The sequence below is a fragment of the Diospyros lotus genome, chromosome 14 (assembly GCF_014633365.1).
Source record: "Diospyros lotus cultivar Yz01 chromosome 14, ASM1463336v1, whole genome shotgun sequence".
In the NCBI taxonomy this organism is placed as follows: domain Eukaryota; kingdom Viridiplantae; phylum Streptophyta; class Magnoliopsida; order Ericales; family Ebenaceae; genus Diospyros; species Diospyros lotus.
In genome coordinates, this window is record NC_068351.1 from 2,778,642 (window position 1) to 2,804,425 (window position 25,784).

The 25,784-nt window shown below is 35.8% G+C and overlaps 2 protein-coding genes across 2 annotated transcripts; both read left to right on the top strand.

The window, feature by feature from the left end:
• Positions 1-1,367: 1,367 nt before the first annotated feature.
• On the top strand, positions 1,368-5,160 carry LOC127790112 (phenolic glucoside malonyltransferase 2-like). Its single transcript, XM_052319403.1, has 4 exons — positions 1,368-1,501; positions 2,805-3,201; positions 3,412-3,680; positions 4,947-5,160. Exons 1-4 carry the CDS (start codon positions 1,368-1,370, stop codon positions 5,158-5,160), a joined length of 1,014 nt encoding a protein of 337 aa, XP_052175363.1.
• Positions 5,161-20,564: 15,404 nt separating this feature from the next.
• Positions 20,565-22,247, top strand: LOC127790610 (phenolic glucoside malonyltransferase 2-like). The gene is made up of 2 exons (XM_052320186.1): positions 20,565-21,408; positions 21,526-22,247. The coding sequence occupies exons 1-2, from the start codon at positions 20,632-20,634 to the stop codon at positions 22,120-22,122; spliced, it is 1,374 nt and encodes a 457-aa protein (XP_052176146.1). The 5' UTR covers positions 20,565-20,631; the 3' UTR covers positions 22,123-22,247.
• Positions 22,248-25,784: the final 3,537 nt, after the last annotated feature.

Sequence of the window (25,784 nt, forward strand, 5' to 3'; positions counted from 1 at the left end):
AAAAGAAGGGTATAATTATAACAAATTTTTTATAAAATTAACCACTAATCATGAGGCACAACATAATTTATAATGGTTCGGTGTTTTCACATACACCTAATCTACTCTCCCAATGTCTAACCACCATTGGGGTTCCACTAAATCAAAATCACCAAGTTTTTCACACTAACTCACCTTGAAAATTGGATGCACACCTAAATTACAATGGATTCCAGGCAACCACTACACTAAGGTTTTTTTCTTACCTTACATTGGAAACTAGATTCACCTAAATTTTAACGGATCTAAGAAACCTATACAATACTCGATAATAATTTAAATATTACAAATAATTTATCTACATTTGGACACAAATAAGCAATTAAGAACAAATTATATAAGGTAATAATATTGAAATAAATAAATAAACAGTGACCTCAGTTTGAATGGAGAATATCGGATTCGGCTTTGCGATCTCTTTTTCTCCTCTTGCCTTGTGTCTTTTCGGTGGATGAACAATGAATATTTCAAAGCCTTGGAATGCTTGAAAATTAGCTTAAGAGCTTTGGGGAGTTTTGGATATGCAATATGTGCAATGGATATTCAAAAAATGAGTTTGGGGGTATTTATAAGTATTTTAGCCATTAAAGAAATTATTAATATAAAATTTAAAATTCAAAAAATGTTTAAACTTTCTCAAACAATAAGAAAACATGTCTCACCTTTAATTCAAAATAAATTTACTTTTTGCATGAGAAATCAAGATTTGAAAATTTAAATATAAGCTTTTAAAACATAAATGATTAAAATAAGAAAACATGTTTAAAAGTAATTTCTTTTAATTCAAAATAAATTTACTTTTTGCATGACTAATAGAAAACATATCTAAAATCAATTCTCTTTAATTCAAAATAAATTTACTCTTTGTATGAAAAAAAGAAAACATGTCTAAAAGTAATTCTCCTTTAATTCAAAATAAATATACTTTTTGCATAAGTAATAAAAGTATTTATCAATAAATAAAAATTCAAACATAAACTTTTGAGACATAAACAATCAAAAGAAGAAAACATGTTTAAAGAGAATTCACATTTAATTTAAAATAAATTTACTTTTTATACCTACTTTTAATTCAAAATAAATTTATTTTTTTATACGAGAAAGAAATACATTTATATCATAAAAATATTTTTGTTAATCATCAAAACTTAATTAATATGAGCAAGTTGGCTCAACACTAAGCAAGACTTAACAACACCAAAATAGGTTATGCTAGCACAAAGAAAATCACAGATAATCCTAATTCTAGCAATAAGTAATGGTTACCACCATAAGATAACCCCAAACTTAATGGCCACCCCCACACAATGACTTGCTAGTTGCTACAAATGGAAATAGAGTTTGGAAATTTCTCACCGAGCGGATTGTTTTTAACAATCCGTAAACAGAAGATGGTTGGAACCACTGCCTCTGCCTGCCTCCACGCCTTGCAGCTTGCAACTACACGCACCGTTGCAGGCCGGTGAGTAGGCTGGTACGCACCGGTCAGGGAGATGCTACTTGGTCGGACGATCACGAATACGGGGTTGGTTTACCTTGAATCACCCACTGCACAAAGCAATTGAAGATAAACGATTCGGATTCAACATAACCCTAAAACTCTTACTGTGTAAAATTGACCGAGAAAACCATAGAGTTTTCCTAATTAGGTGTTGATTTCGCACAACCCAAGAGCCACACGAGGCTCTGATACCAATTGTTGCAAAAAATCTACTAAAAAACAAACGGGTTAGTGCAATCAAAAAAACCGAACCAGATTTAACCAAAACAAAGAACACAAAGAACAGAATGTTAAACTCCTTGTTTTGGCTACAATGGCAGTCATGAAGACTATTCCAAGGCTCAGATCTAGGCTTGTTCAATCACTACTTAGGCAACAACCAACGAATAGGGACACCAAGCCACAAAAGAGCCCAAAACTCCCAAGAATCGAAGCCCTCAAACCCCCAAATCTCTCGGCCGATCGACATCCCTCACCCAAGCCACACAAACTTCCACACACAGTAGGATCCACTAAGGAACATAGAGTAATCACGAAGATATGGGTTCAACAATAGCCGAAAAACTTACCCAAGGAGAAGACATCAACTCAAACTAAATAAACGTCGCAAATGCCATTGATGGACAGCCTCAACGCACAAGTAAAGTGCGGCACTCAACAAGGAAAGAAGCATCGGACCGAGAAGGAAAGGCAACCATGGAGAATCGACTAAGCATGGAAAGGGAAGCAAAGCATGATCGGCCAAATAGGAGATGAGGGAGAACACAATCGGCTGCCACACACATAGGGCACAAAAAGGGGAAAGAATAAATCCTTTTATATTAAAGCCTTAGGGCACAAGAGAAATGGGCTAATGGACTTGGGCTTCCTCCCTCCCTTGTGCAAATCTCCTCTAAAGAGAGGGTTAAAGACTTATGGCCCAACTTCTATTTGGGCTGCCAATAAAGGTGTTTGAATTGTCGCTTCAATCCCGGGCCAAAACCTATGAAGCTAACCCAAACCATAGCCATCGCCTTGGGCCTCATTAGGAAACACAAACCCAACACCCTGGTTGAGATTTCCTCCAACCCAATGCTTGTTCTTCTACGAATTACCCTCTCATCTTGGCACGACCACTGTTTTCTCCGTCACCGTTCTTCCAAGATTGAAGCAATCCCTCTCTCTTACCCTCCAAACTGGTAATCCAATACTCCGACGGCAATGTTGTCTCGCTCACCGTTGCCCAGTTCGGAGTCGATTTCCACCATCTCTCTGACAAATCCAGCTTCCGTGAAGCGACAGAGTACCATTCTCATCTACTAGACCTTCCATCTTCTCACCCGAGAGTTCCAGCTCTGTCTTTGCAAGTCACTCTTTTCTCGAACTCGGGGTTTTCCGTTGGTTACAGTGCGCACCACTTTGTGGTGGACGGGAAGACCGCAACCATGTTCATGAATTCGTGGGCTTCGATTTGTTCGTCTTCTAATTCCATGGCGGATCAACCATTCTATGGCCGGGCCTTTCTCTCTGAGGATCAAGAAAGAGCTATGCTAAATAGGGTGCTGGATCAAGGCGGACCAAACAATAAGAGTCTCATGCTCATGGACTTGAAATCTCCGGGTGATGACGCCTTTGTCACATTCCAACTCACACGTGCCAACATAGAGACCCTCAAGAACTGGGTACCCTTGGATTAATTAAGCCATAAAATATTCATTGTTTCAAATGATCACATGTCTATTCAAACATTATCAGAGCCTCCTTGGTTTCTGTTTTGAGTCCTATATTCATTCTAACAAGTACGAGCCAGACTGGAGAGGAATCAACAGACTGATGTTCATTTGTCACACTTCACAGCAATCAGTGCTTTCGTTTGGGTTTGTTTAATCAAGCTCCATGGAATGCGAGGAGGTGAGAAAGCTCAGCTTCTGTTCGCTGCGGATTGCAGGGCTCGATTAAACCCTCCTGTGCCTTCAACATATTTCGGGAACTGCGTTGTGGGTTGCTGTCCAACCGCAGATGTGGATGGCTTGCTAGGAGAAGATGGAGTGGCCATGGCAGCCAAAGTAATCGGTGAAGCCATAGATGATCTGAAACATGCAAATTTGAAAGCAGCCCAAGATCTTATATTTGGTAACAGGGGCGGATCTATATGTGAGCTGTCCTGGACAGCCCACAACCAAAATAAAATTTGTAGAGTAAATATTTTAATTATTTAGTATTAGCCCACCCAAAATCATTCCAGCCCACCCACTTGCCTGCAAGCCACGCCTCGCTCGACCTCTCTTCTCCTTCCTCTCTCGATCTCGCTCTCACTCTCGCTCACGGCTCACCTTCGCTGCCTCTCGCTCTCTGCCTCCTCTTCTCTTGTTCGTCCGCTCGTGCTTGCCCTCGCTCTCTGCCTCTCTCTTGCTCTCGCTCGCCCTCGCTCTCTGCCTCTTTTTCTCTCGCTCGCCCTCCAGCTCTCGCTGCCTTTCTCTCTCTCTCGCGCTCGCTCTCGCTCGCCTTCACTGCCTCTCGCCCTCGCTCTCTGCCTGATTGCCTCTCTCTTGCTTTCGCTCGCCCTCGCCCCCATGCTCGCTCGGTCAGTCGGCTTCGCCCTCTTGCTCGCTGCCCTGCCTCTGATTCTGGTCTTCGTTTTACCCCCCCAAGCTTCCAGATTTGCTTCATTCGAGCCCAGCTGCCCAGGTATGTTTTCTATTCTTTCTATTGTTTGATTCTCTCGATTGATAGCTAAATGTAGATAGTTTTTTTATTTTTCGCCCATTTTTTTTTTTTTTTGTTTATGCTTGATTTGTTGTTGAAATCACTGCCTTTTTTCAAGTTTTAAGTAAGTAATTTTTTGCTAATTTTGTGTCTGCTTACCTATTTGACTACTACATTTAGTTAGGATCTTAGAAATTGGCTTGGCTGGAAATCTGAAATTTGTTATTGGAAGCCTAAAATTTGTTATTGTGAATCTGTTATTGAATATTTGAATCGACCATACTTTTGTCTTCTCTTGTTTAAACTCTAGAAATACAGTTGTTGTATTAGACTTTCATTTGCCTCAAAATTTGAATTAAATATTTTAATTGTTAGATTATTAAATTGTGTTATTTTTTGTTTGTGTATCCTTAGAATTTAGAATGAAACAATAAGAAAGGAAAAATATTATTATTTTTTTTCAAAAAAGAGAGATGATCACACTAGTAAAAATATTTCAATTCATAGTGAGCAAAATCAATTTAACATAAGTTTAATAAATTTTTTGTTTTAAAATCTCGTCGAGCACAAGTTTAATGTTGTATTGACTTTTTAATTACATAAAAATTTTATTACATTAATTTTTTAAATTTCAGCCCCCCTAACCTAAATTCCTAGATCCGCCCCCTGTTTGGTAGACCATCATCTCCGATATCGATAGATAAAGTTTTCTCCATTGCAGGTCACCTCGGTTTGAGTTCTACAAGGTCGATTTTGGGTGGGGGAGACCGAGGAAAGTGGAGGTGACGTCCATTGACAGAACTGGAGCTTTCTCTCTTTCAGATTCCGAGGATGGCACCGCCGTTGTTGAGATTGGATTGGCCCCGAAGAAAAATAAAGTTGCAGGTTTTGCTTCTATGTTTGCTAGTGGCCTTGAAGCTTTTGGAAGGCCATAGAAGTTGCATTACTATCTAATAAAGTTAAAATAGTATTTAATAGAAATATATAAAATATGCAATAATAACACCATGTCTCATATATAACACTTAGGAAATGTTATTTGTATGTAGAGCTGTTATTCTCAATAGGTTTGGCAATTGATTTAGGCTAATACACTCGTTAGATTTGGTGATCGATTTAGTCCAAGCAAGCTCGGACCTATAGCCAATTTCAAGAGCCCATTATCTCAGGGCCCATGATTTTGCCATATTTAGGGGGCCCATAAATTTGAAATAAAATTACTATTTTGCCCCTTTGTCAAAATAGTAAATCTCTCATCAATCCTCCCCTCAAAAAAATCTGTTGAACGCAGATACAAAAATTTTTGGCGAACAACTTGATTATGTAAATTTGATTAATATTTTTGCTTCCAAAATTGTAAGGAGAATAATTTTTAATTGATCAGTTATAAATTTTTTAATTTTATTCTCATATGATATGAATATTTTTTTTATATTTTATTATGAAAAATAAAATTTGAATGTACACTATGATTTGGGGGCCCATTTTTTACATTTCGACTCAGGGCCCTGAAATCTCAGGTACGGCACTGAGTCCAAGCCATCTTTATCATCTTTTCTCCAGATGCAACAAATGATGAAATCGGTCGGAGAAGATAACTTCCAGATACGACAACCAACAGATTCGAAAAAGACAAGTTGCAGGCGTGGCAAAAGATGAAATCAGGGAGAAGACTATCGAATCCTAGAGTGATAGTGACCAACAGAGGTATTGACAATGACAACCAAAATGAGCGACGTGTTGTTCATCGTTTTGCATAATCAAAATTGGGTTTGTGATTTTGGTGAATTTTCTATTTATTTGTGTATTGGAAGAGTGATATTGTATGTGGTTATTGATTTGTGTATTTGATTATTAATTTTGTTATATGTGTATTTGATTATTAAAATTTAATATCATAATATTAATTAAATAATATATTTTTATTATTAAATAAATAAAATAGTGTGTTAAATAAATGAAAGAATAAAAAGTGTAGTTGGAACAAATATAATTTTTAATTTAAAATTAAAATGAAAAGTTAATTATTTATAATATAATAAGTAACAAAATAAAGAATTAGAGTTAGCCCTATGTATTTATTAAATTGAATTAATAAAATAGGACACTTAAACCCGTAAAGAAAAAGCAGCACCAATTGACCGTTTTAGACGAAAAACCTCATCATCTTCCTATAGCTTCTACAGCTGCAGTCCGTCATGGTCGAACCCCCGTTCAATTGCACTTGTGTTCCGCGCCATTGGAAGGTCATGGTCAACTGTGCAAAATCCCACACAATTGGCCCTAGTAATTTCAACCATTGCATGTGTACCCAATACAGCATCGTATTCTCCTAATTCGATGACCCAAAACTCTACTGGGAATTCACTACCTTGTGGTCAGATAATGGCGCTGTGAAACCGCCCCACACATTGAATCTTCTCACCATTCGATATACCATCACTTTCAGGCACTCACTTTCCTCACTCCTTATGCCGCATGGTGATACCCAAGCTTTGTTTATGAAGCTATGGGAACTACCAGTGTCAATTAACATCATCAGAGGACGACCCTGTATGTGGCTTGCACCCGCATCGTTTGCGGAGTCGAGGCTCCTGTCATTGCATGAAGTGAAACTTCAAGTTCATCTGGAGTGCCGTTTGCAGCGATGTCCTGGTATGTAAACTTCATCGCAATCGTAACAGAGGTTCCTGTGAGCCTGTGTTCTTGAATTTCTGTAGGAGAGAGTCGTTTGATGGTGGGTAAAGCTAGGGTTGGAATTTGGTGGTGGGGAAGGGTTGATTTTTGCCAGATATTAGGCCGTTGAGGGCTGTACAGATCTTCTGGGCTCCATCGTGAAGACAATTTTCTTGGTATTTTGGTATTTTGGTACTCGCTTTCGAAGATCGAGAGGTTCGATCTTCCTTGGGGCCACTCACATGGCAACTTACAACTGTCCAGCGCGGGGAAGAGGAAGATCGAACCTCTCGATCGGCGTATTCCGCGGTTGTTTGGCTTACCGTTTATTTTTACGATTTATAAGCGTTTTCGCGGCTGTTTGGCTTACGGTTTATTTTTAGAATGTATTTAAAAGTTATATAGCATTTAAATTGATAACATATTTGTATAAATATAATTTAAATTATTATTTATATAGTTATATATTTAAATTAAAAAAATTAATAAATTATTGAAACTTAAGGAAAAAGATAAAAATATATATGTTATTAAATAATATAAATAAAATTTATAAAAATAAATGTTAATAAATTATATATAATTATTAAAAATATATTAATATAATATTTTATGTTTAAATTTAAGTTTAATTTATAAAAATGTTAAATATATTAATACAATATACTTGAATATATATTAAATATATATGTTATATATATAGGGAACAGAGAAGGGTATGGCAGCGACAGCAACAGAGAGAGGAGGCGATGATGGAGATAACGAAAGAGAAGATAGAGGCGACGGTGATGGGTTGGAAGGGACAGGTTGGGGAGATGGCGATGGAAGACGACATTGGATGACGGATGACGACGACAACAGACATAGAGAATGTGGCGATAGAGGCTGGAGGTTGCGACGATAGAGAAGACAAATGGATGAAAAGAAGAGTATAGTGTTGTTAGACCGAAAGGTGCTATGGCACACACCAAGAGGGGGATGAATTGGTTATTTTAAAAACTTAATTGAACTTGAAAAACTTTTTTATACAAATTGAGATTTTAGTAATTTAAAATGTGAAGCATATAAAATAACAAATGAACAAAGATAAGTATGTGAAACAAGGATTTATAATGGTTTGGCTAAATTCAAGCCTAATCCACTACCTTAACTCCTCACTAAAGATTTTGCAAGCAATCCACTAAAACCTCTTACTTAACCAAGTAGGCCCTCTAGTCCAAGACTAGGAAATTATAAATCTCTAGTTTATACAAGCAAGTCCTCTAACACCTAGTTAGGAATTTCAACCCCTTGTTTCAAATAACAAGTCCTTTAGGACAACAAGTTAGGAAAATAAAAATGATACAAATGAAAGAGAGAAGTTAAGAGTTAACACTCTTAGTTACAAGTTTTCCCACAATGAAAATAAGGCTTAAGAATATATTAACAATAAAAGAACGAAACCTTAGAGAGAAAAATATAACAATGAAAGCACAAATACTGTAAGCTCGAATAAAAAAATTTGTAATCTTTAGATTAACTCATTCCCGTCCATTAGCCTTCTCAAGTTCATCCAGGACTTGTATTTATATGCATCCCAAGAGCTTTGCTCGAACTAGCCATTTTTGAGTCGTTGGAGATTTCAAAAAAACTAGCCGTTACAAATTTCTGAGAAACAAATTGTCGACAGACAAAAGAGGTTAGTCAACTATATTTTCAAATGAAACTAAGGCATAGTCGACTGACAAGTAAGCATAGTCGAAAGTTGTCCAACCAAATCTACTGATAGTCGACAAATACTTTCACATAGTCGACACATCCAAAATATGAAGAAAATTTATAACATCATACACATACATAGTCGACAGAAGAAATTTTATAATCGACAGAACCTGCACAATAGTCAACAGAACGAAACATAGTCGACAAAAGCTTGGCCATAGTCGACGTAAGCTTAGCACATAGTTAACTATTCACAGACATTGTCAACAGAGCATAGACACATAGTTGACTATTCACATACATAGTCGACATAGCATAAATACATAGTCGACTATTCACAGGCATAGTCGACAAAGCATAAATACATAGTTGACTATTCACTTAGAAAAACTGAACACTTAACATATCCTAACTTTGTTTCTTTTGAGAGCAAGTTAAGATTATCAAAAAGATATTTTGAATTTAAACACTCGACCTTACTTCTTATAGAGATCAAGATTGATTTTCATAACTTTGCTTCAAACTCATTCATATAGATTTAAGGGCTATTAGCACCAAAAAATCAAAAGTTTTCGAGTTTTGGCAATTTTATCCAATGCTTTCAATTTTGGCAAGAAGAGCTTAATTTCTGAAATTAGTTGCAATTTTAGCCAATGCTAAAATCAATTTTGACCAGCGTATGACTTTGCCCAGGTGGCATGCCATTTGGCATTTAATTTTTTTCTTTATTTTCTAAAGAAAAATGCTCTATCTTCTCTTCTTTGCACATACACACAACATATATATATACACACACATAACAACATATATATATACACATATAGCAACATATATTTATATACACACCTCGCAACATATATATACACACACATACATAAATGTTTACACACAGCAACATTTATATATATAATCATATACACACAACAACATATATATATATACACACAACAATATATATACAGTGGCTGACGATGGGAGGGAGGACGACAGACTGTTGATTGAGCAGTGGTAGGGGTTACGGCAGCACTGGCAAGAGAGAGAGGGGGTGAAAGAGAGAGATCGATGATGAAATTCGACGGCCTTCATCAGAGAAATTTGATTGGAATTCTCCGATTGAACTTCTCTAATTCGACTTCTACAGCCTTCATTATCGAATTTTTCCAATCAAACTTTTTCGGCCATCATTATCGGACTTCTATGGCCTTCATTATTGGATTTTTTTCAATTGGACTTCTTCGATCGGATTTTTTCACCCTTCATTATTAAACTTCTATGGCATTCATTATCGGATTTTTTCAATCGGACTATTCCAGCCTTCATTATCGAACTTTTCCTATGTGTGTATATGTTGTTGTGTGTGTGTGTGTATATGTTGTTGTATGTGTATATATTTTTGTGTGTGTGCGTGTATATATATATTTGTTAGTGTGTATGTTAAAAAGAGCATTTTTTTAAAAAAATAATGAAAAAAAATTAAAAAATAAATTAAATGCCAAGTGGCATGCCATCTGAGCAAAGCCACATGCCGGTAAAAATTAATTTTAGCATTGGCTAAAATTGCAACTAATTTCAGAAATTGGGCTCTTCTTGCCAAAATTGAAAGCATTGGATAAAATTGTCAAAACTCGAAAACGTTTGGCTTTTTTATGCTAATAGCCCTAGATTTAAAGATTGATTTTTATAACATTTAGATATTATCAAAATTATTTTAATTTCCAAGAGTAAAATATCAAGATGTTCCTTCATGACCAAAAGAGGATGATCAGAGGCATGATCGCAATTGCATGGAGCGGGCTCCAACGACGGGTCCGTCCAGGGTGCGGCTGGCACCTGTAAGCACTTCGACACTCGAGTGAGTAAGAGAGTAAGGAAATGAAAGTGTATCAGTAGGTCAGAGGTCAGAACATACCTTGGCTTTAAGAAGAATTGACTGATATATGAGGATGAGACATCTTCCTGGATGCATGCATCGTGCGTTTGCAGGTGATGAGACTAGCTATCCGGCGCCGGTGGAGGTACCCAGGTGATAGCATGGTGGCCACAGGACCCTCATTAATGTGGATGGGATCAACTATTAATGAGGATAGGATTTTAGGCGACCGCGTGGATACCCAACGAGGGTTGTAACGATGCCGTGGCAGGCTGGCGCTGGGCCGAGGTTGGGCCCAGAAAGAGAACTAAAATTGGGCCCAATGAGAGGAGACCGAGATTAAGCCTAAGGAGAGGGCCAAGATTGGGCCCAAAGAGAAGGCCGAGATTGGGCCTAAGGAGATGGCCAAGATTGGGACCAGAAAGGGGGCCGAGATTGGGCTCAGACAGTCTAGTATCCACCAAATAATATGAACCAAGTATGAACTTATAAATATATTCATTTAAATTTTAATTCTTACTCGATATAAGTTTTGAGATCCGCAGTATTCATCAAGACATATAATTTGGTGACTTCAAACTCTTTCCTATCCATCCACCTGATTTTCATTACACCAACAATACGGCCTAAATAATTGAAGACAAAAATTTGTGGATATAAAGAATCTTCCCCATCATCATTTCGATGGACTCTCGTCCTTTTTGATAAAACATTTGGTATAAAATAATATGAACCAAATGTAAACGTCTCCTCAATTAAATATGTCTCACACATAGATCCTTTTGCATGAGATTTATTGCGAACCTTCTTTTTTAAAATGTTAAGGAACCTAAATCAATCAAAGATCTCCTCAATATAGGAAAAAATTATTTTTTTAAAAATAAACAGTTCAAATTATGTCAGACATACTTTTCAAAGAGATACATCCATTTATATTGTACTGGTCCCCCCATATTTGCTTCATAAACTAAGTGTATTGGCTAATGCTTCATTGGGTTAAACCATCACGGAGTAAATACACGCTATAATTTGCATAAAAAGATCGGTATGTTTTATTCCATTACATCTAGGTGTTCAATCCTTAATACAGTTGAGCAAATGTCTTTGAAAAATTGGCATAACTCAGTTACCAGATTCCAAATTTGATCTGGTAATGCTGCAAATGCCGTTGGAAGTAATCCCTCCATGAGAACATAACAATCATGGCTTTTCAATCTAAATAACTTTGCTTTTCTCATATCAACACATTTACCCAATCTAGAAGCATATCCATCAGGGAGCTTAAATTCTTTTATTCACGTCAAAACACTTAACTTCTGCTCCCTTGTCAACGTGTGTTGGGCCTTGGGTTTCCAATACTTACCCTCACCACAGTATATTAGTTCAAGCTTTTTTCGTCTACAATATTCTTTAAGGTTCATTCTAGTCTCGATATTTGTTACAAGTATTTCCCGCATTACTTCTTATGGGTTGGGCTTGATCCAACAGGCCAACCTAATCACCTAAAGCCCAATAAGCTCGAGCTCATTAGAAAAGAATCACACATCGCTGAAACCCGAGCTCAAATCGCAGAACCAAGTGAGCTTCCAACAAACTCCTAGCGAGCTCTAAGCGATATACCCAACAAGCTACTAGCGATACTTCTAACTCGCTAGCCTAACCGTACAATTCGCCGGTCAAACCAATTCAGCTCGCATAACAATAAGAATGCGGAACAATCGGAGGAAGGGACCCACTCACTTTATGTGAGGCAAATCGGATCCTTGGTAATACGGAACCCACTCTTGATTTTATGGAATTGATAAGGACACTTTGTCCCCACAATATCACTTTTGCACTCTTAGAAATTATGTAATTGTAAACACCCCTTACTATAAATAGGGGTCAAAAATAGCATTGTAGGGGGAATAACAAGAAGAATAACATATTGTCACTTTGTCGGAATACCCAGAGAACAGTCGTGGAGTAGGCATCGTTCTGGTCGAACCACGTAAAATTTTCTTACGTTCCATTTGTCTTTACTTTTACTTTGTTCTTCCTCTTGGTGTTTGGGCTTATTTATTCATTGCGGGCCTATGAATCGCGGTCGGCTAATTCTGAACCTCAACAGTATTATCCTTACTTTTACCCTTCAAATCCATTATTATATAGAAAAGATTGTCAAAAATATTTTTCTCAATGTGGATAACATCTAAGTTGTGTCAGATCATATTATTTTTTCAGTATGACAATTCCCAAAAAATGCTTGATTTCGTCCAATTGTGCTCCACACCATACCCAGATATCGCACAGTCTTGTAGTTGCAGGATAAATGAAAAATTACAGACTCTTTCAAAAACGTTATATCCAGTTAATCATGGTGGTGGAGAAGAATTGTTAACTCTATTTTTTTTGAAATGCATGCACTTGTATTTTTCTTCGAAAAACGTGATCCATTGGAAAGAATTGCCTATGATAGTAAAAAAAAATGATGTATTTCCACCATACTTGAGGTTGAAAGCATTAGTTTTCTCAATACAATACGGATATACTAATCTACCCAATGTCATCTAACCAGATAATATTTCATATGCAAGAAAATCATTGACGGTCCACAATAGAGCAGTCTTCATCAAAAAATTATTCTTTGTTGATATATCATAAGTCAGAACTGATTCGTCCCACAACAATTTAAGTTCATCAATTAAAGACTGTAAGAAGACATTTATCTTATTTTTCGAATTTGATGGATCTGGAATAATAGTAGTCAGAAAAAGAAACTCTATTTTCAAACACAATCCATGAGACAAGTTATATGGAGTCACAACGACTGACCAAAAAGAATACGGGAGACTCGATTTACCATACGGAGTGAACCCATTTGCACGAATACCAAGTCTCACTTTTATAGGATAGACGAAGAAGTTAAGATATTTCTTACCAAAATGTTTCCATGCTTCCCTATCAGACGGGTGAGACAATACACCGGGCTCCTTCCGATTTTCATGATGCCATCTCATGCTCGCAACTGTAACCGTGGAAGTATATATTCTCTGCAGTTTTGATATGAGAGGCAAATACTTTATTATTTTATAAGAAATTTATTTAAATTTTCCCTTTCCACTTCTTACAGGTTTGAAACGAGGATGATCGCAAAACTTACAACTCATCTCGGATTCGTCATCCTTATAATATATCATACACCCATGTGAACAATAATCAATCTTCTGAAAACCGAGCCTAAGATGGGAAACAAATTTCTTGGTATGATAAAAGTTAGTGGGCACAAGATTATTGGTGTCAGACTTGAAATTAAACGTGTGATGGTTGATGGGAAGAATAATGCATGAGGGAGTTGTCTGCCTAAGAGGATGAAGATACTCTCTAAGGGGTTTGATCATTTCCTGATCAATGGGATCAGAGTCATCGTGGTCACTACCATGTGTAGACATGTTGTGTGCAAGTGGCATGTTCTCGTTGTGTTGAGACATGATTGATTGATATTCTATAGTTCTACTTGACCTAAGTATCATACACTATGCACAAATAAAGTAAAAAGAAACAGAGTTACCAAATTTATCCGGAGATGCTTATTCTTATTTTTTTTTCTTTTTATTTTTGCCTCAATCTCCCCAGCAACGGCGCTAAAATTTGGCTGTACTCTCACCCTACAATTAAAACACAAAACAAAACACAATAAAAATTTTATATTTTTCTTTTCTTTATTTTGGTGAGAGGTTTATACTCATCAGTGTACGAGTGCAATTGTAGTCCAAATTTAAATTTATATTTTCTGGATGAGTCCAGGTCATCCACTAAGAGATTTATTTATGGCAAAAGAAAAAGAATGTCACACACACGCGCACACGCATTTGGACAAATTGGCAACAAGGTTTTTATGGTTTTTTAGACAACATATACTAGGAAATAAAGCAAGGCAGAAATTGAAATAAATACTGAACGTAAGAATATGAAATTGGATAGTACTTGGGTTAAAATAATTTTAGCGTCAACCCGTTGATTCCCAAATTTTAGCAGACAAGATTACTAACATTAATTTAATTTCAGATATAAGGGTTTGTTATTAACTGCAATTAGAGATGATGATAGTTTTAGTTTAAGCAATCCCCATACATGATATGCGGGATTCTAATTTAAGCAACTACCAAAAATCAAATTGCAACTAATACACAAAACAACTATATCTGTAAGCACCCCCGCCCGGATATCTCCAACCACCCGGACTACCCGAACGGGAGCACCTACGGGAGGAGAAAAGTAATAAACACAGACAAAGACCACCCTGGCATGCATACACAAAATAAGAACAGCGGGAGCAAAGCTCAAGACATGCGTGCACTACGGGTACCTCGCTAACACAGCGGTCACAAGATAAATAAATAAACACAAACTCATGTGCCGACATACACCAGACTCGAGAAAAGACCTGGCACAGTATAAAATAATACAGTAAATTCTACTTAGACATCAGAGTGGATAGGGATTGACAGGACTGCCTATATACCATACCGACTCTGCCACCGAAAGCTAACTCCCTTGCCATGGCCCACGTTGCCACTACCTGGAATGATGGAAAAACAAAGTGAGTCGAGAGACTTAGCAAGCATAAAGAAAAGAAAGGCTGTAGGCTGAACATAACCAGAAAACTCTTCCCAAAATAAACCCCCAGGTACACACAAGCCATGAGACGCTACAACACAATAGTAGAGCGTAATAAAAGCACATACCGGTCCTTGGGGCCCACACAAGACACACAGCACCCAAGTCCCATACCAACCTGCCGCTGCCCTAAAAGGCAACAAATATCTGCAACAAACCTGCGCGCACAATCCCAGGTCGATACTCCCGTCACCCGTATCCATCGGTGCTCCCGACAACCGAGCCATAGGCTCCCTCAGAACGGTACTCCCGTCCGAGAACTAAATACTACCAGTATCCATGCAATGCACATAGAAATGCAATGGCGTAGTGAGCATCAACGTGATACAAGACGCCCATACATCCAGGCATCAGGCCATGCTCCGCCCACATAGTAAACCACACGCCATGCATATGCCGCGCTGAATGCAACCTAACCAAGCTAGAATGTCTGTGTCCAAGCATTCTCAATAAATGAATATCCCAACATGCATCCCGTACCCATGTGCATACCAAATCATGAACAATAATACAATGCATCTACTCATGCAGTAAATCACATACCGGCAGAGCTAGTCAGCAATGCCCGGCACCGGTCAACGACCAGTGACTAAGGGTGTCCACCCGACGATCCACATCAGGGCCGTACCATAGTCTACCCCAACGTCACCAACAATCGACCCTTGCCCCACTACTCGATAGCTCTAACCGAACCATAAATAAATCTGAGAAAAACTGTAAGTAAACCCAATAAAATCGTAAATAAACCTTCACGTCTAGGAACCTAGTCCCCAAACTGGTTCAACATCATTCCCGAAAGGAGTGGGGGCGGTACAAACCCCCGTAGGCACACAACAAATAAAACTCTAGAAGTCTCGGATTTAATTTAAATTAAAACAAATGAATAATAATTTATCAAATTAGGTTAGGTGCCGAATTAGAGTAAGAGAGGTGATAAAATATAGAAAATCACGGGGTCTTTCACGGGAATTAAAGATCAGGAAGAGAGGGTTGAGAGCTTGCCTGAAACCAGCTGATTCTGACCTCACTCGAGCTCCCGATGCAAATTAAATCATTTCCTAACAAATAACACAATCAGAACCCAAATTAATTAATTTTAATCACGAAAAATTTATAATTTAAACATAACGTGCTTCTACTAATTTTTACCCACGTACCTGATCACTTCCCACGCCGAAATAATTCCAAAATCCCTTTATTTCACTTATTTTCTTTTCTTTCCTTTTCTTTTCTTATTTTCTTCTCCTCCTCCTCCTCTTCTTCTTCTTTTTCCTCTCCCTGCGTCTTCCTACTCCTGCAACTCCATTCTTCTTCTCCTTTCCTTTCCTTCTTCTTCTTCTTCTTCACGCCGCCCCTGCACCTACCCGTGCTGCTGCCTGGCCGACGGCTGCTTCGGCCACTGCCTCGACCAGCTGCCATGGCTGCCACACCTTCCTCCCGCCATCGTCGGCCTCCACCAATGGTTGCGCCTCCGCCGTCTGCCACTGCTTCGCGCCGCCCCCCACTGGCTATTGCCGCGTCGCTGCCATGGCCGAGCAAAGCTCGGCCAGCCTCCCATGGCTGCCACCTCCTTCTTTCTCCCTCGTTCGGTCTTTCTCTCTCTCTCAATCTCTCCCTCAGCCGAGCCCTCTCACTCTTCCGATCTCTTGGCTCCCCCTGCTCTCTCACGAATCCTTTCTTCCTCTCTCTCTGTTCCTTCTCCTAGTGGCTAGAAGCTTCCATGAAACAAAAAATATCAAATCTTGGCCACTTGCTTAACCCCTACGCACACACGCACAGCCACAAAATTTTTAAACAAATTAATCAATTTAATTAATTAAATAAATTTAATTTAGATAAATTTAATTTACACTTATATTATTTTTGGGATATTACAATATCAATCATCCGGGTTTAGGTATGATAGCGTGCGTAGATAGGGCTTTCTCTCCCTTGAGGCAGTGAGCCCAGGCAAAACATTCTGTGTGTGTGTATTTACATTTTGTGTACATTCTGCTGTGTGTGCGTGCGTATTTTGTGTGTATGTATTTAGTGTGTGTGCGTGTAACTGTTGTATATTATAAAATGTGTATACGCGTATAAAATGTTGTAACTTTTGTATAGATGTATACATTATACACATTATAATTTTAATAAAATAAATTTTATACGCGTTGTAGCAAAATTTTTAGTGTATGTATATGCGCTGTGTGTATATCTAATGCAAAATTTTGTACCCATTCTGTGTGTCTGTGTATACGCATTGTAGCAACAAGATTTTTCTGTGTATGTATACACGTTGTATATTTTTAATCATTCAATCACAGCCATTATCAAAGCATGATGAAGAAGGCTCTCATTGAGGGCAATTAAATGTCACTGAAACAAAGATTGAGACCAAAAGCATAACAGTCAATTATATGTATATGTCTGTGTAATATTTATCATCATCATCGTGATGGTGTTACTTATCAACATTCATATTTTGTAGTCATTTTTTTATTTGTATGAATGGGTATGATGTACTCTAAAGGCATTTTGTATGTATTTTTATATTTTTTTAATATAGTTATATAGAGGCCCAACACAAAGCCTGTCGCTTCTTGGACGACCCAACTTGCTTGGGCTTGGCATGGTCTAACACAATCATGTAAAATAAATTTATAATTATTTAAAATTAATTATATAATGTAAAATAATAAATACGAATTCATAATAATTATATTTCAAATTAGTAACAATTTATAATAATTTGTAAAATGAAATTAAAAATTTAATAATAAATTAAAATAAATTTAGGTAGTGGGCCATTTGATCTAATTCAATTAAAATGAATGAAATTAAAGTTGTTTAATTAAGTACCTTGGTCAAACGTCATGTATATGTGTATTAAATTTAAATTGTAAATTAGTGTCATGTGTATGTGTATTAATTTTAATAATAAATTAAATTTAAATTATAAATCAGTGTCATGTGTACGTGTATTTGTATCCATGTAAAAATTGTAAATTGTAACTTTTGCCATCTTTATAGAGAAAGGAAATTTAGTATTGGAAGCACCAAAAAATATAACAAAAGAAAAAAATTATGACATTGGGTACACTTTTATTCAAACATTTATTCAAAAATTTTAATTTTAACAATTTCTAACATTGGGTACAATTGAGTTGGACCCAATTATACAATTTTATCTTTTAAAAATTTTAAGGGATGAAAATGAGTTGGATCCAATTATATAATTTTATTTTTTATTTTTTTCATATGTTTATGTAGGTCCCATTCTTATAAAATTATGTGTTTATACAATTTTATTTTTTTCATGAGTTGGAACCAAATATATGTGTTTATTTTTTTTTATATAATTATAACTTATAAATTATAACTCATTTGAGATAACCCGTGCTTAAAGTCAAAAATTATAACTCATATGAGTAGTGTACGTAAATTATAACTAATTGAGAATTATAAATTTAAATTAAACAACTAAAAACAGTCTCTTCATGGAATAAAGATAAAACTTCAACCCAAAAACCAAACAAATCCTTTATCAAGACCCAATTTGTTTGGAAACCCATTTAACCCAACATCAATGGTAATTCATGTACCAGAACATAATAAATGCTATTTTATTTTTAATTTTATAAAAAATTATTGGGTGTAAAAAATTAGGGTCGTCATCTTCCTTAATTTTACTTTCCAATTATTTCTCTTAGACTTTTCAAGTAATAATTATTCATACCAGGTTTTGATTTTGGTTTTAATTTTATTTCTATAAAATCAAACTACGATTTTAATTTTATCATTTCAATGTATAGGATTGTTAAAATACATCTATTCTAAACATTGGATTGGCTTTTTATCATTTTGGTTTATATTTTTTTTTTCTTCTCACCATGTATTCTATCAATGGTAGTTATTTATTTAAATAAAATATTTAATTTTATTATTTGATTTGGTATCAACTGATTTGTTTTTTAGGTTAAAGTGCAACAGTTATGGACAATATTATTATTTTTGGTCAAGTAAAATTTTTTTTCTTCATATAAATTTAATGTAAAGCCTTTTTTTAAAAAAAAAAATACTTATTATATCTAATTTTTTCCTCATACTTTACAAGTGGATGGAGACTTACACCGAACCGTAATATCGACTTCGTTTACTATTTTTTTTATTTATGTATATAAAGTTTTATTTATTACTTTAAAGTGTTTACATATATATGTTCGATTTCTTCAAGAAAGAAATGTTAATGTTGTTATTCACGATGAGCGTGACCTTAACACTATTGGCATTCGTGAGGTAAGCCTAAAAGTCACTTCAACATTGAACATGCATTTTCTTATCATTTAAAAAAAATTATAAATATGGTCTACTTATTTTTTATTATTATAGGCAAAGGCAAAAGAAAAAGAAAAGACTACATTTTCTGGCAAAGAGAAGAAAAATGCTCATCTCGTGGTATGGTTTCTTAACAATTTTTAAAAATTTATTTTTCGAAATGTCCATCCCTTTGGGCAAACACATGTTTGAAGACATGTTATTGAAAGATTTTTTTTTGTAAATCATACATATTTTGGAAAGTTTAACCCATATTTTGTAAAGTTTTAACTACTCTTTTCGTATATGACAATATAATATTTATTTTTTTAATTGATGTGCATTTTAATTTTAATTTCTTTTAGATTGTAGAGTATTAACTGGTGTGTATTATTTGATATTTAATTTATTTATATTTGATTTGTTTGGAATTATATAATACAAGCTAGTATTTTATTGTAAAATACATGTTTATATTATTATATTTAAATTTATTACAAGTTTTTTCATAAATTTCAATAATATACAAGCCCAGTATCCACTTTTTGACATTTTTTATTTAATTGAAGTTATGATATTAAAAATATCAAATAATTTTTAATTTAATATATATAAAGCGACGTGAGTTTATACGTGTGTTTTAGTTCAGTGCTTGATTATTTTGTGTTTAAATTTAATATTTATTTATTTTTAGTTGCGTCATGAAGGCTCGGGTTATTCCTAGTTAATATATAAAGAAGGTGAGAGGTATGGATGTCAAGTGATATATATATATAATAGACAAGGTGAGACACCTTAATTAAATAAGATGGAAGACTGAGACTGTCATGCGAGACTACCGACTAAAGACTAAGATTATCACGCCCGAGGCCGTCGACACGAGACTGTGGCATGGCTGGGCGGTGCGTAGGGCCCGAGGCCGTCGACACGAGACTGTGGCATGGCTGGGCGGTGCGTAGGCCGTATGGTGAGACGACGACCCTGCATTCCTTTCCTCCTCAAGGTCAGTTCTTCACTGCGATTGCACGCGAATCAACATTGACTGAGACTGTCATGCCTGAGACCACCGACTAAAGACTAAGATTACTGAGACTGGCCGACTTATTTAAGTATCTCGTCAAAACCAATTCGCACAGCCAAATCAAACTACAACAACAACGATTGCCATCATTCCTTCACAAATTCTTCTTCTCTAATCTCTCTAATGGAAGCACAGCCAAATCCGGTGAAGATTGTTGAGGTATGCAGAGTGGGTCCAATGGCGCCGGCCTCATCTGCGCCCAGCTCAGTACTTCCTCTCACCGTTTTCGATCTTCTCTGGTTGAGATTTCCTCCAATCCAACGCTTGTTCTTCTACGAATTACCCTCTCATCTGGGCACGACCGCGGCTTTCTCCGAGACCGTTTTTCCAAGATTGAAACAATCGCTCTCTCTCACCCTCCAGATCTGGCCTCTTCTCGCCGGAAATTTGGCATGGCCTCGGAATTCCGACAAACCTGTAATCCAATGCTCCGACGTCGATACTGTCTCGCTCACCGTAGCCGAGTCCGGAGCCGATTTCCACCATCTCTCCGACAAATCCAGCTTCCGTGAAGCGACAGAGTACCATTCTCATCTACCAAATCTTCCATCTTCTCACGCGAGAGTTCCAGTTCTGGCTTTGCAAGTCACTCTGTTCCCGAACTCGGGGTTTTCCGTTGGTTACAGTGCGCACCACGCTGTGGTGGACGGGAAGACCCTAACCATGTTCATGAATGCATGGGCTTCGATTTGTTCGTCTTCTAATTCCATGGCGGATCAGCCATTCTATGGCCGGGCCTTTCTCTCTGAGGATCAAGAAAGAGCTATGCTAAATAGGGTGCTGAATCAAGACGGACCAAACAACAAGAGTCTCATGCTCATGGACCTGAAATCTCCGGGCGATGCCGCCTTTGTCTCATTCCAACTCACACGTGCCAACATAGAGACCCTCAAGAACAGGGTACCCTTGGATTAATTAAGCAATAAAATATTCATTGTTTCAAATGATCACATGTCTATTCCAACATTATCAGAGCCTCCTTGGTTTCTGTTTTGAGTCCTATATTCATTCTAACAGGTACGAGCCAGACTGGAGAGGAATCAGCAGACTGATGGTCATTTGTCAAACTTCACAGCAATCAGTGCTTTCGTTTGGGTTTGTTTAATCAAGCTCCATGGAATGCGAGGAGGTGAGAAAGCTCGGCTTCTGTTCGCTGCGGATTGCAGGGCTCGATTAGACCCTCCTGTGCCTTCAACATATTTCGGGAACTGCGTTGTGGGTTGCTGTGCAACCGCAGATGTGGATGGGCTGCTGGGAGAAGATGGAGTGGCCATGGCAGCCAAAGTAATCGGTGAAGCCGTAGATGATCTGAAACATGCAGATCTGAAAGCGGCCCAAGATCTTATATTTGGTAGATCATCATCTCCTATATCAGTAGATAAAGTTTTCACCATTGCAGCGTCACCTCGGTTTGAGTTCTACAAGGTCGATTTTGGGTGGGGGAGACCGAGGAAAGTGGAGCTGACATCCATTGACAGAACTGGAGCTTTCTCTCTTTCAGATTCAGGGGATGGCACCGCCATTGTTGAGATTGGATTAGCTCTGAAGAAAGACAAAGTAGCAGATTTTGCTACTTTGTTTGCTAGTGGCCTTGAAGCTTTTGGAAGGCCGTAGAAGTCGCATTTATATCTAAAATTAAAATAAAATTACGATGACAGCAACTCTTTTTACCAAATATAGCAACCCTCTCTCTCTAAGTCATTTAAATTTAGTATATACTAAATATGGTAAAATATATATTTTAAAATTTTCAGTTGTACCATTTTTTATTTAGATACATAATTTTTTTTTTTTTTGTTTTAAAGGAACTTACAATTTGATTCAATTTTAAATGAATTATACTTCTAATTTATTTTTATTATTTTGATTATATTTTTAAATTATGTAACTTTAAATTAATTACACATAAAAATAAAAAATTAATGATGTAATTGATTCTAAATTACATAATTTAAGTATGTTTTTGAAATAATAAAAAATTTAAATATTTAAATTTCAAAAAAAATTCAAATATTTAAATAAAATATATATATATAATTTGCATTTGCATATAAAATTTGCATTTGCCCCCAATATATTTTGAATTAATTATACATCTGATAAATTTATTAAAAATAATAAATTTAAGAATATAATTAAAAGAATAAAAAATTTAGAGATGTAATTGACTCTAGATTACATAATTTAAGAATATTTTTTAAATAATAAAAAAAATCAATTATTTAAATAAAAAAACATAAATAAAATTTGCATTTGCCCTCAATATATATAAGAATGTACCATAACACATCGATTTCATTGAGATTCACCTATTTATTCAAAGCGCATTGGTGGTGATCCATCAATGGTGGCCACAACCAATAATATATTTTTTAAAAAAAATTAAAATATGCTAGAGGAAATGATGAGCAATATTTCAATTAAATCAAAATAATCATATTAAATTAATCAAAATTGTTAGTATGGTTTAGTTCAAATTATAAATTGGTTCGGTTCAGTATCCATATTTAAGTGTTTTGAATTTTTTTTTGTTCAATTCAATCTCTATATTGAAAAAATCAAAACAATTAAATTGTCCAAAATGTTAGAAACACCATTGTTTTTTTAATTTTTTTCAATTTTGCTTGATTATTTATATATATATATTTTTCTCGATCAATTCAGTTTTTTTTAGTTTTTCAATTTATTCCATTTGAATATCTATTTAATCTGTTCAATTTAGTTTTTAAAATAGGTTTGATCTATTTAAATTGAATAATTCAATTGGTTTAATTACTGTTCACCCCTGGGAAGAAGAAGATATATATAAGAATAAAATAGTTATTTTATTTTATTTTTATCTTTGAATTTAGCAAATGATTAAATAATAATAAATATATTTTATCTAAAAATAATATAAAATATATTCATTAACGTAAAAGTACTCATTTTAACATTACCAACTGATGTAAAGGTAAAAAATACTCACGCCAAGAGTTTGAGCCTTAACACATCCCGCATTCCTTCCACAATCAAAATATATTTTATTTAATTTTTAATGTATAAAATATTAAAATTTAATATTTTAATTATTAAAATTTATTATTTTAAATATTTGCCGTAACGAAACGTTAGTGCGTGTATGAACGCACTCGTTTTGGTAAGTGACTTACCGCGTGGAAGATCAATTAGTAGTATTTGAATAGATTGACGATTTATTATATTTCATAAATAATTAAAAAATTGACGTATGATCTCTAATGTATAGAAATATCAAAAATTTACATATTAATTATTAAAAATTATTATTTTAAATACTTACTCTAAAGCACAAAAAGAAAATATAAACAAGAGACTGCGAGAGCGATAATACCAATTTAAACAAAAAAAAAATGATAGAAATTAGTTTTGTTATATTTTGTGATTGAAAATAAAAGAATGTAGCATTTTTTTAATTAGTGATTTAAAAATTTAAATGTTTAGAGTTTAGGGTTTATTTTAAGTTATGGTAATTTAATCTTTTTTTCATCGAGGTAAATTTTAATTTAACAAATCTCTTTAATATGATTTTTTTATAACATGGTGTCAACGTTTAGTTTCAATTGACCCCGATTTGTCTTGGACCGCGGTGAGTAAGTCCAAAGTGCCAAGAAGAAGAAGACAAAGATTTCAAACGTGAATCGATACCAGAATTTTTACGTGGTTTGGCCAGAATGATGCTTACTCCACAACAACACTCTAATTATTTTCTCAAAATGGCGATATCTGATTATTCTCTTTGTCCCTACCCCTTATAATATCTATCATTCTTATTTATACTAAGGGGTTTTTATAATTTAGATAACATATAGAAATACAATGATCACATAATGGGGGACAAACAGTTCTTATTTTCTACACAAAATCGAGAGTGGAATCCTCATTACAAGGGGCATGGGTTGTTGCAAGTAAAGTGAATAGTCCTTACCTCTGACTTCTCAGTAGCTTTACCAATTATACGAGCTTACGATTTTAGGCCAGCGACCTAGGCGATCCAACGAACTGAGAGTTTTTATAATAAGCCTGTTAGTCGATCGTTGAGAGCTCGCCAGGGGGTTTTACCAGGAGCTCGCAAGATGCTTGCTTTTACGGGTTTCGGTGGTGTATGAATTTCATTTGATGAGATCGCCGAGATTTTTCGAGCTTTAGGTGATTGGGCTGGCCCATTGGACTGAGCTTGGCCCATAAGGGATGATGCAAGAATAACGTATAACACATGACAATTTTTGTTTTTTACGTATATGTTTTACGTGATATAAATAATAACTTTATTAACTCTAAATTAGGATAAAAATTTAAAATAATATTTTTTAATAATGAAAATATATAATCTTGATTTTTTATATATTAAAAATTATATATTTTTATTATTAAAAACATAATAAATCAGTTAACTTATTCAAATACTATTAATTGGTTATTTATGTCATGTGTTAAAAAAATAATTATGTTCATATACGTATTAATATTTTATTATATTAAAAATTTTAAAAAATAATATTTAATTATTAAAGAGGCTGCCAGTTTATAATGTCGAAGTTCGGATGGAATTTTTACTGAGAATTGGACTAAGGGGAGTATAAATATTATTAAAAACTAAATAAATAAAGGTAAGTGTCTAATATCTGAGTGCGATTTTGTGCACCACCTTCTTTAACGAAGGTGCACGTTACCTTCGTCAATTTGGACGGCAAATTCGTCAATTTTCCAGCTTTCACGTCTTCACCTTCTTTCAATTTTCGAACAAAACAAATGGTTTAATTTCGCGCGGCCCAATCTATTTGCCCGCCCGCCCGCCCCTTCTTCCTCGGCCCAGGGGCGGATTTAGGAATAGATCTGGGGGAGGGCTGGCCCCCAGATCCATAACCCATTTCAGCCCTCCTCCCTTGTAAATCTGGGGGAGGGCTGAATCTTGGGGGGGGGGGGCTGCAGCCCGTGCTGCCCCCCCTAAATCCGCCCCTGCCTCGGCCACTTTCAATCTTGTGGAAGAAGAGCTATCTCAATTTTCTGGAGGGACTTTCCTTTGGTTTCCATCACGTTCCTCTTCACGAAAACCAGTGCGATCAAGCAGAAAGTGGTGAAAATAGAGATCAAGAGCTGCTGCCCGAGTGGCTGGCTGGGGGTGGTTTCCCTTTCTCTCTCAAGGCCTCAGAGGGTTGTGGGTTTCTGGGTCGTGCGACTGGCGGCGGCGGGGGGTTTCGTGGCCGGCGGGTGGGGGCGACCGTCGTGAGAGAGAGAATGAAGGAATGAATGTGAAA